Here is a 17,407-nt window from a genome sequence, read left to right on the forward strand (position 1 = left end):
GGGGGGCGGGCGGCGCGGGGCGGCTCAGGGCGGTTCGGGGCGGCTCGGGGCGGTTCGGGGCGGTTCGGGGCGGGTCCGCTCTGGGCGGCGCGGGGCGGTTCCGGGCGGCTGGGGGGCGGGCGGCGCGGGGCGGTTCCGGGCGGCTGGGGGGCGGGGCGGTGCGGGGCGGCTCGGGGCGGGTCCGCTCGGGGCGGGGCGGGGCGACCGTTGGGCCGGCGCAGCGGCGCGCGGGGAGGTGGCTTCGGGGGCCGCGCGTCCCGGGTCGGCGGGAGCGGCGCCCGCCTCCAGCCGGCCCAACGGTCGGCGGCCCAGTCCCCACACGGAGCCGGGAAGCCACAGCATGCTCCGCCTCCTGATGCTGCTTGCGGGGCTCGGTGGCGCGCTGGCGTCCGGACCTGGTAAGCCGCTGGAGGCGCTGCTGCTGCGCTCTGGGGCGGAGGAAGGTTCTTCTTTTCCTCCCTTCCCGTCGGACTGTGACGCAACTCCGGGAAAAACCCGGGTTCCCCCGCTGGTCGGCTCCTCGTGTCCGGACACCCTGACACCCGGCGAGTGTGGGCGCCGCGTCGGGATAGAGAGGGGACTCAGGAGAGGGCAGGTCGTGTGACCAGCTCAGGGTCGAGGCTCTTGCTCTTTTGAATCCCAGTCTTCGTGGTGGGCCCGTGTGCGCTTCACAGAAGTGCCTCCAAATTTCCTTCGCTCAAAAGCATCCCAGAACCTTCTAGAAGTCCACCCAGACACCAAAAAGCTGACTGTCCCCGAGGAGCGTTTGTTCCGGCAGAATAGCTTGTCCTGCGTACAGTAATTTGTCCTGCGACAAAAAAGCATTCAGTGCCTGCTCCGCTGACACCGACAGAGATAGATTATGGCGGGAAACGAAGAACAGTAGACAGAGTCCTCAAACTTATAAAACACATCAGGAGAGGTTTGGGTGCGAGTGAAATTTTTGCCTATGTTGTTTTCCTTCCCTTTTTATCCGCTGTTCCGAATCTGCCGTCCCGCTCAGTCCTGGAATGCCCGCCCCGCCCCCCTCCGCAGAGCGTTCGGGGTTTGGAGGCATCACGATTTATTTAGCCAGCTCTCTGAGTAACGGACTTTTGGGTTGATTCCAGTCTCTTTTGCTATTATGTGCTGTGTTGGTGAGCTCAGACTGCCGTAACAAAATACCCAAGACCGGGTGGTGTAGACAACAGAAATTCATTTTCTCGTAGTTCTGGAGGCCGCAAGTCTGGGATGAGGGTGCCCTTGGGGGGGCTTCTGTGAGGTCTCTTCCTGTCTGGTAGACCGTTGCCTTCTTGCTGTGCTCACACGACCTCCTCTTTGTGTGTAGACGGCGCAAACTGTCTCTTCTTATAAGGGCGCTAATTCCATCATGGGCGCCACCTTCATGACCTCATCTAACTCCAGTTACCTCCGCAAGGTCCCATTTTTTACCACCATGTTGGGGATTAGGGATTCAACATGAATTTTTGGGGCACACAAAACTTCACCAGAACACGTGAAAGATTTGCCTTTTTTAATGTAGCTTTTTTTTTTTTTGAGGAAGATTAGCCCTGAGCTAACATCTGCTGCCAATCCTCCTCTTTTTGTTGAGGAAGACTGGCCCTGAGCTAACATCCATGCCCATCTTCCTCTACTTTATACATGGGACACCTACCACAGCATGGCTTTTTGCCAGGCGGTGCCATGTCTGCACCTGGGATCCGAGCCCGCAAACCCCGAAGTGGAACGTGGGAACTTAAACACTGCACCACCAGGCCGGCCCCCACATGAAAGATTTTAATGCAGTGGTTCTCAAACTTTTTAGAATTTTTCCTTAGAGGTTAGCAATTATTGAAAGTCTCAAAGAGCTTTTATATTTTTGCTTAAATGCGTCGATATTTATCATATTAGAAATTAATTGTTGACCAAGGAAAAATTCACTAGAATTCAAACAGCAGATATTTATTTGGGCAATTAGAGTTGCAATTTGGGAGACACAGAGTCAGGTAGAAACCCAAAATGTGTTCCAAGGAAGACAAAAGAGGCAAGGGTTTATAAAAGCGAAAAGAGAAATCATACAGGTGGTTTTGTAAAATTTGTGATTTGTGCTGGCAACAACTGTTACTTCTTGGCTATACTGATTCGTTGCCAAGGCCATCTCTAAGGCAAAAAGTTCTTTTCTATGGGAATAAGGGTATCTCTTGACAGAAGGCCAAGATGACAACAGTTTAGCACAGTTGAAAAGTTATGTCCTATCTGGGTAGAGATGTAGTGTGTGTGCCTAAGTCCCATTCTCTTAATGGCTTCCTAGTTCCATTTTTATTTTTATTTTATGTATTTGTTTTTTTGAGGAAGATTAGCTCTGAGCTAACATCCGCTGCCAATGCTCCTCTTTTTGCTGAGGAAGATTGGCCCTGAGCTAACATCCGTGCCCATCTTCCTCTACTTTCTATGTGGGATGCCTGGCACAGCATGGCTTGATAAGTGGTGGCTGGGATCCCAACTAGCCAACCGTGGGCTGCCAAAGCAGAGTGCGTGAACTGAACCGCTGCCCCAACAGGCTGGCCCCTCCCAGCTCCTTTTTAGAAGCCTTGACAAATGTTACTTCATTTTGTTGTCACTGTCCACATAATATGGAAATTTAAGAATTTTTATTAATTCGCTTAAACATAACAGGATTGACTTATTATGTGTTAACATAAGTAACACATTTTAAAAATAAAAACTATATTTTCCAAAACAAAAAGAATTTAGAGAGGGATATTGTTTTACGTTTTTATAAATCTCCTTAATGTCTAGCTTAATAGATGACAACTAGATTCTCATATCTACCTGCGCATTGTCTGTTGCTATATGTTTTGTTTGAAATACATGAAGAAAATCCAGTTTATGTAGTTGGAAAAGGGAAGAGTGTTTTGATAGACTTTTCAGATAATTACCAATATTCTTCTTTTGATATTACACCAAATCTTAAGTGGTAAAGGTTAGTTGCAATGCAGAAGCTAAAACCTACCAATGAACTTTTTAAATATGCTATATTAAAATTTATTGGTCTATCTTGAACTTTAGTGGATCTTTTACCCATGTGTTTTTTAATGTATTACCTTCATTTTTAAATTTTTAATTTAAGTTGTGGTAAAATACACATAACATTAAATTTACCATGTTAACCATTTAAAAAATGAATAAACTTTATATTTTAGAGTGTTTTAGGTTCACAGCAAAATTAAGAGGAGGGACAGAGATTTCCCGTACACCCTCTGTCATCACACATGTACAGCCTCTGCTGTTGACATCCTGTGTCACAGTGATACGTCTGTCAGGACCCCACACTGACACATCATTAACACTTAGAGTCGGTAGTTTACCTTAGGGTTCACTTTTGGGGTTGTACATTCTATGAATTTTGACAAGTGTATAATGATATATATCCTCCATTATAGTATATAGAATGGCTTCACTGCCCTTAAAATTCTCTGCACTCTGCCTGTTCATCCCTCCCCCTAACTCCTGGAAACCACTGCTATTTTTACTGTCTCCACAGTTTTGCCTTTTCCAGAATGTCAGGTGCTTGGACTCATACAGTATGTAGCTTTTTCAGATTGGCTTCTTTCACTTAGTAATATGCATATCTGTTTCCTCTGTGTCCTTTTTATGGCTTGATAGCTTATTTCTTTTTAGTGATGAGTAATATTCCATTGTCTGGATATACCAGTTTATTTATCCATTCACCTAATGAAGGATGTGTAGGTTGCTTCCAAGTTTTGGTACTTATGAAAACAATTGCTGTAAACGTTCATGTGCAGGTTTCTGTGTGAAGATAAGTTTTCAGATCCTTTGGGTAAATACCATGGAGCACAATTGCTGGATCATATGGTAAGTGTATGTTTAATTTTGTAAAAAACTGCCAAACTGTCCTTCAAAGTGGCTGTACCAGTTTGCATTCCCACCAGCAATGAATGAGAGCTCCTGTTGCCTCACATCCTTGCTAGCATTTGGTGGTGTCAGCGTTCTTGACTTTGGCCGCTCTGGTAGATGTATAGTGTTATCTCACTATTGTTTTAATTTGCAAGTCTCTAGTGGCATATAATGGAGAGCATCTTCTCATCTTCTTATTTGCCATCTATATGTCTTCTTTGATGAGGTGTCTGTTCAGGTATTTTGCTCATTTTCTAACTGGGTTGGATTTCTTATTGAGTTTTAGGAGTTCTTTGTATATTTTGGATAACAGTCTTTTATCAGATGTGCCTTTTGGAAATATTTTATCCCAGATTGTGACTCATTTTCTCATTCTTTTGATGTTGACTTTCTCAGAGCAGAAGCTTTAATTTTAATAAGCTTCAGCTTATCAATTTTTTTTTCATGCATTGTGCCTTTGGTGTTGTGTCTGAAAAGTCATTGCCATAGTTAAGGTCATGTAGGTTTACTCCTACTTCTAGGAGTTTTATAAATTTTGCATTTTACATTTAGGTCTATGATCCATTTTGAGTAAATTTTTGTGAAGTATGTAAAGGTGTCTAGATTCATTTTTTTTTGCATGTGGAAATCCATTGGTTCTAACCTCTTTTATTGGAAAGACTATCATTGCTCCATTGTATTGCCCTTGCTCTGTTGTCAAAGATCAGTTGACTATTTATGTAGGTCTTTTTCTGGGCTCTCTATTCCATCTGATTGATCTGTTTGTCTCTTTTGCATGTACCACACTGTCTCGGTTACTGTAGTCTATACGTCTATAAGTCAGATAGTGTCAGTCCTTCAACTTTGTTCTTCCGCAATATAGAGTTTGCTATTCTGGGTCTTTTGCCTCTCGTATAAACTTTAGAATAAATGTGTTGATATCCACAAAATAACTTGGTGAGATTTTTTGGGGGATTTCATTGAATCAATAGAAGAAGTTGGTGAAGAATTGCCACTTTGATAATATTGAATCTTCCTATGTGTGAAGATGACTATCTCTCCGTTTATTTACTTTTTGTTTGGTAATTTTCATCACTTGTATAGTTTTCCTTATAGAGATCTTGTACATACTTTCTTAAATTTATAATTAAGTGTGTCATTTTTGGGGGTGCTAATGTAAATGGCATTGTGTTTTAAATGTCAAATTTCACTATCCTTTGCTGGTATGTAGGAAAGTGACTGACTTTTATATATTAACCTTGTATCCTGCAAACTTGCTATTTTAACCATTTTTACCTATATAGTTCAGTAGTATTAAGTACATTCATATTGTTGTGTAACGTATCTCTAGAAGCCTATTTTTTAAAATAAATAAAGTTTTTATTATGGTAACGTTGGTTTATACATTATATAAATTTCAGGTGTACATCATTATATTTTGATTTCTGTGTATATTACATCATGTTCACCAACCAAAGACTAACTAAAATCCATCACCACAACACATGTGCCTAATCACACCTTTTGCCCTCCTCCTATCCACTTTCCCCTTTGGTAAGAACAATTCAGTCTCCGTCTCTATGTGATTGGTTATTGTTGTTTTTATCTTCTACTTATGAGTGAGATCATACAGTATTTGTCTTTCTCCTTCTGACTTATTTCACTTAGCATAATACCCTCAAGGTCTATCCATGTTGTGACAAATAGTCAAATTTCATCATTTCTTATGGCTGAGTAGTATGCCATTGTGTATATATACGACATATTCTTTAACCATTCATCCTGGTCGTTGGGCACCTAGGTTTCTTCCAAGTCTTGCATATTGTGAATAATGCTGCAGTGAGCATGCAGGTGCATGTATCTTTATGCACTTGTGTTTTTGTGTTCTTTGGATAAATACCCAGCAGTGGAATAGCTGGGTCATATGGTAGTCCTATTCTTAATTATTTGAGGAATCTCCATACTGTTTTCCATAGTGGTGGCCCCAGTTTGCACTCCCACCAGCAGTGTATGAGAGTTCCCTTCTCTCCACATCCTCTCCAACACTTGTTTCCTGTCTTGTTAATGATAGCCATTCTGATGGGAGTGAGGCGATATCTCATTGTAGTTTTGATTTGCATTTCCTTGATAATTAGTGATGTTGAACATCTTTTCATGTGCCTGTTGGCCATCTGTATATCTTCTTTGGAGAAATGTCTGTTCAGATCTTTTGCCCATTTTTTAATTGGGTTGTTAGTTTTTTTGTGTTGAGAAATATGAGTTTTTTATATAGTTTGGATATTAACCCCTTGTCTGATATACAGTTTGCAAATATCTTCTCCCAATTGTTAGGTTGTCTTTTCGTTTTGTTGATGGTTTCTTTTGCTGTGCAGAAGATTTTTAGTTTGATGTAGTCCCATTTGTTTATTTTTTCTATTGTTTCCCTTCCCCAGTGAGACATGGTACTTGAAAATATGCTGCTAAGACCGATGTTGAAAAGCATACTGCGTATGTGTTTTTCTTCTAGAAGTTTCATGATTTCAGGTCTTATGTTCAAGTATTCAATCAATTTTGTGTTAATTTTTCTGTATGGTGTAAGATAATGCTCTACTTTCCTTCTTTTGCATGTGGCTGTCCAGTTCTGCCAACACTGTTTATTGAAGAGATTTTCCTTTCTCCATTGTATGCTCTTGGCTCCCTTGTCGAAAATTAGCTGCCCATAAACATGTGGGTTTATTTCTGGGCTCTCGATTCTGTTCCATTGATCTGTGTGTCTGTTTTTGTGCCAGTACCATGCTGTTTTTGTTACCATAGCTTTGTAGTATATTTTGAAATCAGGGAGTGTGATACCTCCAGCTTTGTTCTTTTTTCTCAGGATTCCTTTGGTTATTGGGGGTCGTTTGTTGTTTCATATAAATTTTAGGATTCTATGTTCTATTTCTGTGAAAAATGTTGTTGGAACTTTGATAGGGATTGCTCTGAATCTGTAGATTGCTTTAGGAAGTATGGACATTTTAACTATGTTAATTCTTCCAATCCCAGAACATGGAATATCTTTCCATTTCTTAGCATCTTCTTCCATTTCTCTCAACAATGTTTTGTGGTTTTCAGTGTACAAATCTTTCACCTCTTTGGTTAAGTTTATTCCAGATATTTCATTCTTTTTGTTGCAATTGTAAATGGGACTGTGTTCTTAATTTCTCTTTCTGCTACTTTGTTGTTAGTGTATAGAAATGCAATTGATTTTTGCATGTTGATTTTGTATCCTGCAACTTTACCATATTGCTTTATTATTTCTAGAAGTGTTTTAGTGGATTCTTTAGGATTTTCTGCATATAAAATCATGTCACCTGAAAATAGTGACTGTTTAACTTCTTCTTTTCCAATTTGGATCCCTTTTATTTCTTTTCCTTGCCTGATTGCCCAGGCTAAGACTTCCAATACTATGTTAAATAAGAGTGGTCACAGTGGGCATCCCTGTTTGGATCCTGCTCTTAGAGGGATAGCTTTCAGTTTTTTGCCATTGAAAATGATATTAGCTGTGAGGCTGTCCTATATGGCCTTTATTATGTTGAGGTACTTTCCTTCTATACCCATTTTATTCAAAGTTTTAATCATAAATGGATGCTGTATCTTGTTAAATGTTTTCTCTGCATCCATTGAGAGGATCATGTGACTTTTATTCTTCATTTTGTTAACGTGGTGTATCATATTGATAGATTTGCAGATGTTGAACCATCCCTGCATCCCTGGAATACATTCCACTTTATCTTGGTGTATGATCTTTTTAATGTATTGTTGTATTTGATTTGCTAGTATTTTGTTGAGGACTTTTGCATCAATGTTCACCAATGATAATGGCTTGGAATTTTCTTTGTTTCTGTTGTCCTTGTATGGTTTTGTTATCAGGGTAATGTTGACTTTGTGGGATGAGTTAGGAAGCTTCCCCTCCTCTTCAATTATTTGGAAGAGTTTGAGAAGGATAGGTATCAAATCTTCTTTGAATGTTTGGTAGAATTCACCAGGGAAGCCATCTCTCTGGACCTTTATCTTTTGGGAAGTTTTTGATTGCTGTTTCAATCTCCTTACTGGTGATTGGTCTATTCAAAATCTCTATTACTTCTTGATTCAGTTTTCGAAGCTTGTATGATTCTAAGAATTTATCCATTTCTTCTAGATTATCCAGTTTGTTGGTGTATAGCTTTTAGTAGTATTCTTTATAATATTTTTTCTTTTTATTTATTTATGTATGTTGAGCAAGATTAGCCCTGAGCTAACACCTGCTCCCAATCCTCCCCTTTTTGCTAGGGAAGACTGGCCCTGAGCTAACATCTATGCACATCTTCCTCTACTTTATATGAGGGGTGCCTACCCACTTGCCAAGCAGTGCCATGTCTGCACGTGGGATCTGAACTGGCGAACCCCAGGCCCCTGAAGCCGAATGTGCACAATTAACCGCTGTGCCACCGGGCCTGCCTCTATATAATCTTTTGTATTTCTGAAATGTCTGCTCTAATTTCTCCTCTTTCATTTCGTATTTTATTTATTTGAGCCTTCTCTTTTTTTTTTCTTGGTGAGTCTGGCTAAAGGTTTGTCAATTTTGTTTATCTTTTCAAAGAACCAGCTCTTGGATTCATTGATTTTTTTTCTATTCTTTTTAGTCTCTATTTCATTTATTTCTGCTCTGATTTTTATTATTTCCTTTCTTCTACTTATTTTGGACTTTGTTTTACTTTTTCGGCTTCCTTTAGGTCCACTGTTACCTAGATTGTCTATTTGGGATTTTTCTTTTTTGTTGAGGTAGGCCTCTATTGCTATAAAATTCCCTCTTAGAACTGCTTTTGCTGTGTCCCATAGATTTTGGCATTTCCTATTTTCATTTAAATGTCTCCAGGTATTTTTTGATTTCTTCATTGACACAATCATTGATTAGTAGCATTTTGTTTAATCTCCACATATTTGTGGCTTTCCCAATTTTCTTTCTATAGTTGATGTCTAATTTCATACCTTTGTGGTCAAAAAAGATGCTTGGTTTATTTCAGTCTTAATTCATTGAGACTTGTTTTGCAGCCTAATATGTGATCAATCCTGGAGACTGTTCCATGTGCATTTGAAAAGAATGTGTATTCTGCAGTTTTTGGATGGAGTGTTCTATATATATATCTTCTAATTCCATCTGTTCTAATGTGTATCTAAGGCCAATGTTTCCTTATTGATCTTCTATTTGGGTGATCTATCCATTGGTGTAAGTGGATTGTTAAAGTCCCCTACTCTTATTGTGTTACTGTCCATTTTTCCTTTTACGTCTGTTAATAATTGCTTTATATATTTTGGTGGTCCTATTTTGGTTCATAGATATTTACAAGTGTTATATCCTCTTGTTGGATTGTACCCTTTATCATTTTGTAATGCTCTTCTTTGTCTTTCGTTACATTTTTTCTTTTTAAGTCTATTTTGTCTGATATAAGTATTGGTATCCCAGCTTTCTTTTCATTGCCATTTGCATGGAGTATCTTTTTCCATCTGTTCACTTTCAATTTGTGAGAGTCTGTAGGTCTGAAGTGTGTCTTTTGCATTCAGCATATATATGGGGCTTTTTTGTTTTTTTGTAATACAGTCAGCCACCCTATGCCTTTTGATTGGAGCACAGTCCATTGACCTGTAAAGTAGCTATTGATAAGAACATAGTTATTGCCATTTTGTTACTTTTTCTCTGGGTGTTTTAGTAGGTCTTCTCTGTTCCTGTCTTCTCTTGCTCTCTTCTTTTGTAGTTTGATGGCTTTCTTTACTATTATGTTTGAGTTCCTTTCTCTTATTTTTTTTGTATTTATTATAGGTTTCTGGTTTGTGATCATCATGAGATTCATATATAATAACCTACATATACAGCAATCTATATAGAGTTGATAGTCTCTTTAGTTTGACCTCTTGCTAAAAGCTCTAGTCTTCTGTTCTCCTCCTCCCGCATTTTATGTTTTTGATATTATATCTAACCTCTTTTTTTCATGTGTGTGTATCCATTACCCTCTTATCATTGAAATAGGTAATTTTAGTACTTTTGTCTTTTGACCTTCATATTATCTTCATAAGTGGCTGATAGGCTACCTTTACAGTATTTTTGCCTTTACCAGTGATTTTATTGCCTTTTTTTGGATAATTTTCTTATTTCTATTTGCAGTCTTCTTTTTCCCAGTTAAATAAGTCCCTTTAGTATTTCCTGTAAAACTGGTTTCTTGGTGATAAACTCCTTTAAGTTTTACTTGTCTGGGAAACTCTTAATCTCTCCTTCCATTCTGAATGATAACCTTGCCAGGTAGAGTTTTCTTGGCTTTAGGTTTTTTCCTTTCAGCATTTTAAATATATCATGCCACTCCCTTCTAGCCTGTAAGGTTTCTGCTGAGAAGTCAGCTCATAGCCTTATGGGATTTCCTTTGTATGTCACTTGTTGTCTTTCTCTTGCGGCTTTTAGGATTCTCTGTTTATCTTTAAGTTTGGACATTTTAATTATAATGTGTCTTGGTGTGGGCCTCTTTCGGTTTGTGTTTTTTGGTGCTGTTTGTGCTTCCTATACTTGGATGTCTGTTACCTTCCTTAGGTTGGGAAAGTTTTCAGCTATTATTTATTCAAATAGATTCTCTGCCCCTTTGACTCTCTCTTCTCCTTCTGGGACACCTATAATATGAAATGTTAATGTGTTTGATGTTGTCCCAGAGGTCCTTTAGACTGTTCTTGTTCTTTTCTTTTCTTTGAGGAAGATTAGCCCTGAGCTAACATCTGCCGCCAATCTGCTTCTTTTTTTGCTGAGGAAGACTGGCTCTGAGCTAACATCCATGCCCATCTTCCTCTACTTTATATGTGGGATGCTGCCACAACATGACTTGAACAAGGAGTGCATAGGTCCACACCCAGGATCTGAATCGGTGAACCCCAGGCTGCCAAAGCAGAACATGTGAACTTAATCACTGTGCCACTGGGCCAGCCCCCTCTTCTCATTCTTTTTAATTCTTTTTTCTTTTATCTGTTCAGCTTGGGTGATTTCCTCTAGTCATTTTTCCAGCTTGCTGACAGGTCACCTCTTTTTTCTGTATCATCTCTGCTATTGAGTCTCTTTAGTGAATTTTTCATTTCTAGCATTTATTTTTCATTTCTGATTGGTTCTCTTTTATATTTTCCAATTCTTTGTTCAAGTTCTCACTGTATCCATCCATTTTTCTCCCAAGATCAGTGATCATCCTTATGACTCTTAGTGTGTACTCTTTGTCAGGTAGCTTGTTTTCCTCTGTTTCATTTAGTTCGTTTTCTGGGATTTTCTCCTGTTCTCTTACTTGCAACATATTCCTTTGTCTCCTCCATCTGTGCCTTTCTCTCTGCTTATATCTATGCATTACGTAGGTCAGCTAAATCTCCCAATCTTGGAGAGGTAGCCTTATGTAAGAGATGCCTTATGAGGCCCAGGAGTTTGCTTCCCACTTGTCACCATTCCTAAATCTTCCAGTTGTGTCCCCTGTCTGGGCTATGTGTGTTCTTCTGTTGTGACAGGGTTGCTCTTGCTGAGGGAGTCAGGGAGGCTGGGTTGTCCCCTTGGCCAGCTTGTTGTAATGCTCAGCTCTGTGTGGCTGCTATAGACCCTTTAGACACTTTACCGTGGGGGGAAGCCTCAGCAGAGTTGGCTGCAAGGCCTAATAGCACATTTGTTTTGTAGCTTTTCTGTTAAGTGAATAGGCCCCCAGCATGCCTGGTTGCTATGCTTACAACTGCTGTAGGCGCTTGTCAGTTCTTTCAGGATTGCAGCTGAGTGGGGCTGGCCTCAGGTATGGGAGAATCCAGTTTTTTCAGGCTTTGGAAAGTGGGACTGATTCCCTATCTGGCTGTTTGTGAAGCACAAGTCTTCTGCAGCTAAGAAGGTCCACTACCCACAGCGCCACAGACACCATCAACACAGTTCTACCCTGTGTGCATACCCTGACCTCCTGAAGCAGACCCAGCCCCCCAGCTGCAGAGGCCCCACACACTCCACCAATGCCCCACACGCTCCACCCATTCCTCACACAGCCCTGCCCCTCAGACGCGGATCCATTTGCCTGGCTGCAGAAGATCCAGTCGCCCTCCTCTCCCCCCCCCACACCCCCCCCCCCCGCAGGCCCACAAGTTGCCCGAGGGCTTGCTGTTGGGTGGGACCAGTCCCTAGAGCAGGCTGCCTGCCCAGTCTACGGTGGATGAAATTGGCGCTCTAGTGGGTGTGGCAGGCCCCTGTGCTAGCAGGCCAGGGGAAAAACTCCAATGGTGTCTTCCAGCTTCTGTTTCAGCATCCTGTCCTAGGTCAAAATAATGTCTTCTGCCAATGTCTCAATCCCTGGAGAGGTCTCACCCCTCACTGGGATGCACCCATAGCCTAGCAGGTGAGTCTCTTTTCACCGAAGGACTGTGATTTTGGTTGCTTTGCAAACAGGTGAATTTGTGCATGGGCCGTTTAAGAGCCAACATTTTTCCCCTTGTGTCTGATAGCTTTTCTGGGGGCATTCTCCATTGTTGTTAGTAGCCAGCAAAGCCAGATATTATGACACTTGTCTAGGTTGTGCTGAGTCCAGAAGATGCTTATAGCAGTAACACTCCCCTGCTCAGGTCTCCCGCTCCTCCAGGGAAGGCTGTGTATCTTAGGATTGCTCCCAGCTGGCCATGAAGCACCGTGGCTTGCAACTATGGCTTTTTTTCTCTCCAGAAAGGAATTTCTGCCTCTTGCAACTCAGGAGAGTCCCTTTTTATGGGGTTATTTTTATCTGGTTTTCAGTTCTCTCTCAGGGTAATTGTTCCAATAGTAGTTGTAAATTTGTTGCATCCATGGGGGGAGGTGAGTTCAGAGTCTGCCTATGCAACCCCCTTACACCAACCTTGTACACAGGAAAGAAGCTCCTTATGGGAATCTCAGATTCCTGCAGCTCCAGCTGCACCGCCTGGGCTCTGCTTGGCGTTGAGGCTGCCAGAGTATGATATCAGCAACATTTCTTTTACTGAGTTCCCCAGGCTGACTCTCCTCTATATGCACTGCCACCAAGAAGCCTTTTCATCTTGCAAAACTGAAGCTGTGTGCCTATTATACAGCAAATTTAAAAATGTGGTAAAACATTCATAACATAAAATTTCCTATTTTAACCTTTTTTTTGGCCAATATTTCCTCTTTTTAAATAGAATCTAATTGAGGAAAACATTTATATTCAGTATTCCCTTTATTTTTTAGATTCTTTTTTTTCCAGCTTTACCAGTGAGTTTTATACTTTCATAATTTTTCCTGTTACTGTTTCATGTCTCTTTTTTCAGCATGAAGAACTCTCTTTAATATTTCTTGTAAGTTCAGTCTAGTGGTGATGAACTCCTTCAGCTTTTGTTTTTTTGGGAAACTCTTTATATCTCCTTCAATTCTGAAGGACAGCTTTGCTGGTTATAGTCTTCTTGGTTGGCAATTTTTTGCTTTCAGCACTTAGAATAAATATATCATCCCACTCTATTCTGGCCTGCAAGGTTTCTGCTGAAAAATCCACGGATAGTCTTATGGGATTCCGTGTATGTAATGATTTACTTTTCTTTTGCTGCTTTTTAACAGTGTTTCTTTGTCTTTAACTTTTGGCAATCTAATTATTTGGCAATTAATTTAATTATAATGTCCCTTCCTGTGGGTCTCTTTGAATTCATATTTTTTGGTCTTCTTTGGGCTTCCTGGATCTGGATGTCTATTTCCCAGGTGAGAGTAGTTTTTAGCCATTATTTCTTCAAATAAGGTTTCTGCCCCCCTCTCCTTCAGGGACCCTTATAATGTGTATATTGGTCTGCTTGATGGTCTCTCTCAAGTCCCTAAAGCTATCTTCACTCTCATCATTCTTCTTTCATTTTTCTTCTCTGATAGGATGAATTCTATTGCGCTGTCTTCAAGATCACTGATCCTTTCTTCCGCTTGATCTAGTCTCCTTTGAATCCCTCTATTGAATGTTTTAGTTCAATTATTGTATTTGTCAGCTCTGTGATTTCTGTTTGGTATGCACTTTAACTGTTTTTCAGTGTACAGTTCAGTGTCATTAAGTACATTCACTTTGTTGTGCAACCATTACCACCATCCGTCTCCAGAACTTTTTTTCATCTTCCCAATCTGAAACTCTGTACTCATTAAACATTAATCCCTCATTATCCCCTCCAACCAGCTACTGGAAACCACCGTTGTACTTTCTGTATCTGTGGATTTGACTACTCTAGGTGCCTCATATAAATGGAATTAATATGGTTTTAAAAAGTTTTGTGAGTAGCTCATTTTACTTTGCATGTTGCCCTCAATGTTCATCCATGTTGTAGCCTGTGTCAGACTTCTTCCCTTCTAAAGGCTGAGTAATATTCCATTGTGTGAAATACATATAGAAAAATGTATATTTCATTTTGTTTATCCATTCATCTGTTGATGGATATTTGGGTTGCTTCTACCTTTTGGCTATTATGAATAATACTGTCATGAACATGAATCTACATGTGCTTGTTTGAGTCCCTGCTTTCAATTATTTTGGCTGTATACCTACAAGGGGAGTTGCTGGATCATACAGTAATTGCATTTATAATTATTTGAGGAATTGTCACACTCTTTTCCATAGTGGCTGTACAGTTTTACATTTCCACCAACAGTGCACAAGGGTTCCAATTTCTCCACATACTTGCTAATGTGTGTTATTTTTATTTTACTTTATTTTTTATGACTATACTTCCTAATGGGTATGACATGGTGTCTCATTGTGGCTTTGATTTGCATTACCTCTAATGATTAGTGATGTTGAGTATCTTTTCATGTGCTTATCAGCCATTTGTATATCTTATTTGGAGAAATAAGTATTCAGGTACTTTGCCCATTTTTAAAATTTAGTTCTTTTTGTTGTTGAGTTATAAGAATTCCTTTTATATTCTGGATACTAGATTTTTTCCAGAAAAATGATTTGCAAATATTTTCTCTCATTCTGTATGTTGTCTTCCCTTTCCTTTGACTCACAAAACTTTTAAACTTTGATGAAGTCTAATATATCTGTTTTTTGTTGCTCATGTTTTTCGCGGCATATTTAAGTATCCGCCGCCAAATCCAAAGTCATGAAGAAGATTTACTCCTGTCTTCTTTTTTCTTTTTAAAGATGGGCCCTGAGCTAACATCTGTTGCCATCTCTTTTTTTTCTTCTTCTCCCCAAAGTCCCCCAGTACACAGTTGTATATCCTAGTTGTGGGTCCTTCTAGTTATGCTATGTGGGATGCAGCCTCAGCATGGCTTGATGAGCGGTGCTAGGCCTGCAGCCAGGATCCAAACCGGTGAGACCCTGAGCTGCCGAAGTGGAGCACACGGACTTAACCACAGGAGTGGGGCCGGCCCCTACTCCTGTCTTCTAAGAATTGTATTGTTTTAACTCTTATATTAATGTTAATCCATTTTGAGTTAATTTTTGTATATGTTTGTGTGGTAGGGTTCCAACTTAACTTTTTTGCATTTATTCTAGTTTTGTTGGGGTTTTTTTGGTAAGTAAGATTGGCCTTGAGATGACATCTGTTACCAATCTTCCTCTTTTTTTTGCTTGAGGAAGATTGTCACTGAGCTAATATCTGTGCCAGTTTTCCTTTATTTTGCATATGGGATGCAGTGACACCATGGCTTGATGAGTGGTGTGTAGGTCCACGCCCAGGATCCGAACCTGCGAACCCTGAGCTGCCCAATGTGGAGCGTGCAAACTTAACCACTACGCTACTGGGCTGGCCCTCTTTTGTTTTTAAACTATATCCTGCCCCTATTTATTCCTAATAATACTTTATTCTTCCCTTAAAATCCACTTGTGCTAATGTTAATGTAGCTGGGTCAGTTTTCCTTGGTTAACATGTGCTGTAAACATTTTTTCCCATCCTTTTATGTGTCAGAGCCCCTAGTGCTCACAGTGTCCATGTTCCTGCATAGATTTCTTGGCCTTTTCCCATTTAGACTTGGTCATTTGAGCTAGCTCTTGCTCGTGGGGTTGAGAAGAAAAGATGTGTGTCATTTTTGGATCAAGTCAATTAAGAACTGGTATCCTTCTTCCATTTTTCTTTTCTGCTGCCACAGTAACCTTAGAAGCCATGAGCTGAATTTATAGTGTCACCACTTGGAGGGAGCCTGGATCTCTGAGTCACTACTTCAGTGAGAGCTTCTGGTGACTCTCATCAGACTTTGCATGAAAAACAAATAAGGTCTTATTGTGTTAAGCCACCGAAATTTCAAGGCTTATGTCTTACCATTTTATAGCCTTGTCAGCCTAAATTGACTAATATAGAAATTGGAACTTTGAAGTGGTGTGCTGCCATAACAAACTTAAAATATGTGCCTTTGACCTAGCTGCTGGGCAGTGAGTGGTGGGTGATGCATAGCAGGTCACAAGAAATTGAAACCAGCTGGAAAAAATGGAGATCTGTTTTAGGAAGTCAAAAAACATTTGGTAAAATCAGAGCAAGCTCTGACAGCCTACATTCTACAGTAGTTAGATAACAGAATGTTAGCAGTGGAGTGGGTTTCATTGCCCAAGTTTGGCCAAGTGTTAACAGAAAGAGAGCATCTCAGGAAACAGTTGGCTAGTTTGCAAATAGAAATGGTAGGGAATAAGTCCAGAAACTTGGGGCCTTGCAAGCTTTTAAAAGGTGACTGATTCCGAATTCCAAATAGTAAGAAATGGAATTTGTAAAGTTTGAGCACTGGGGCCAGCCAGGTGGTGCAGCGGTTAAGTCCGCACATTCTGCTTCTCCGTGGCCCGGTGTTTGTCGGTTTGGATCCCAGGTGTGGACATGGCACCGCTTGGCAAGCCATGCTGTGGTAGGCACCCCACATATAAAGTAGAGGAAGATGGGCATGGATGTTAGCTCAGGGCTAGCTTCGTCAGCAAAAAAAAGAGGAGGACTGGCAGTAGTTAGCTCAGGGCTGATCTTCCTCAAAAAAAAAAAGTTTGAGCACCAAAACCTCAGTAAAAATTCTCAATTAGAGAAAATTGCTCAGGGCAGAGCTGTAATTAAGGGTGTGGACTTAAGTTATATTTTTCTAGATAGACTTAAGTTTGTCATCATTAAGTTGAGAGAGAGAGACAGAGAGAAATGAGAGAGGAGGGAGGGAGAAATAGGATTTAGGCAAAGAAATGACAGAATGAAAGCAAATATTTGAAAATCATTTGTCTGAAAAGGTTCTAGTATCCAGAATATAAAAGGCCAAAAAATAAAGCAGATTTGAAAATTGTGACTTGAAAAAAATTTGTATGTATGTTACTTGCACATCAAAGTTACTAAAAGCAACTAGATGAGAAACCTCTGAGTTTTTGAGGGTCGTGTGTTGCCAAAGGAACTTCAAACTCAGATTAAACAAGATTTTGACTATTTGAGAATTAAAACAACCCTTAAGCCCAGAAACTTCCAAATACAGGAAGTAAACTGAAAAAGCCATGCAACTCTCAAGGAGGGTATACTTATATTTATCTGTTAAGATATTGTATGCTCTCTATTTAGTATTCTTTTTATTTGATAGCATTAAAAA

General features: G+C 40.2%; 1 protein-coding gene across 49 annotated transcripts in view; it reads left to right on the forward strand.

The window, feature by feature from the left end:
- Positions 1 to 202: 202 nt before the first annotated feature.
- ADAM32 (ADAM metallopeptidase domain 32) overlaps positions 203 to 17,407 on the forward strand; it is a 237,553-nt gene continuing 220,348 nt past the window's right edge. For 10 of the 49 annotated variants that reach the window (XR_011433231.1, XM_070252964.1, XM_070252985.1 and 7 more), the window contains exon 1: positions 231 to 398. Coding sequence is in view for 4 of the 49 variants with exons in the window: in XM_023630657.2 (XP_023486425.2) it covers positions 341 to 398 (58 nt within the window). In the remaining 45 variants the exon portion in view is untranslated. Of the gene's footprint in view, positions 929 to 17,407 lie in introns of all 49 variants that reach the window. The other 39 variants (XM_070252977.1, XM_070253004.1, XM_070252966.1 and 36 more) reach the window with 22 other exon arrangements.

This window comes from Equus caballus, chromosome 27 (genome assembly GCF_041296265.1).
Source record: "Equus caballus isolate H_3958 breed thoroughbred chromosome 27, TB-T2T, whole genome shotgun sequence".
NCBI classification, from domain to species: Eukaryota; Metazoa; Chordata; class Mammalia; order Perissodactyla; family Equidae; genus Equus; species Equus caballus.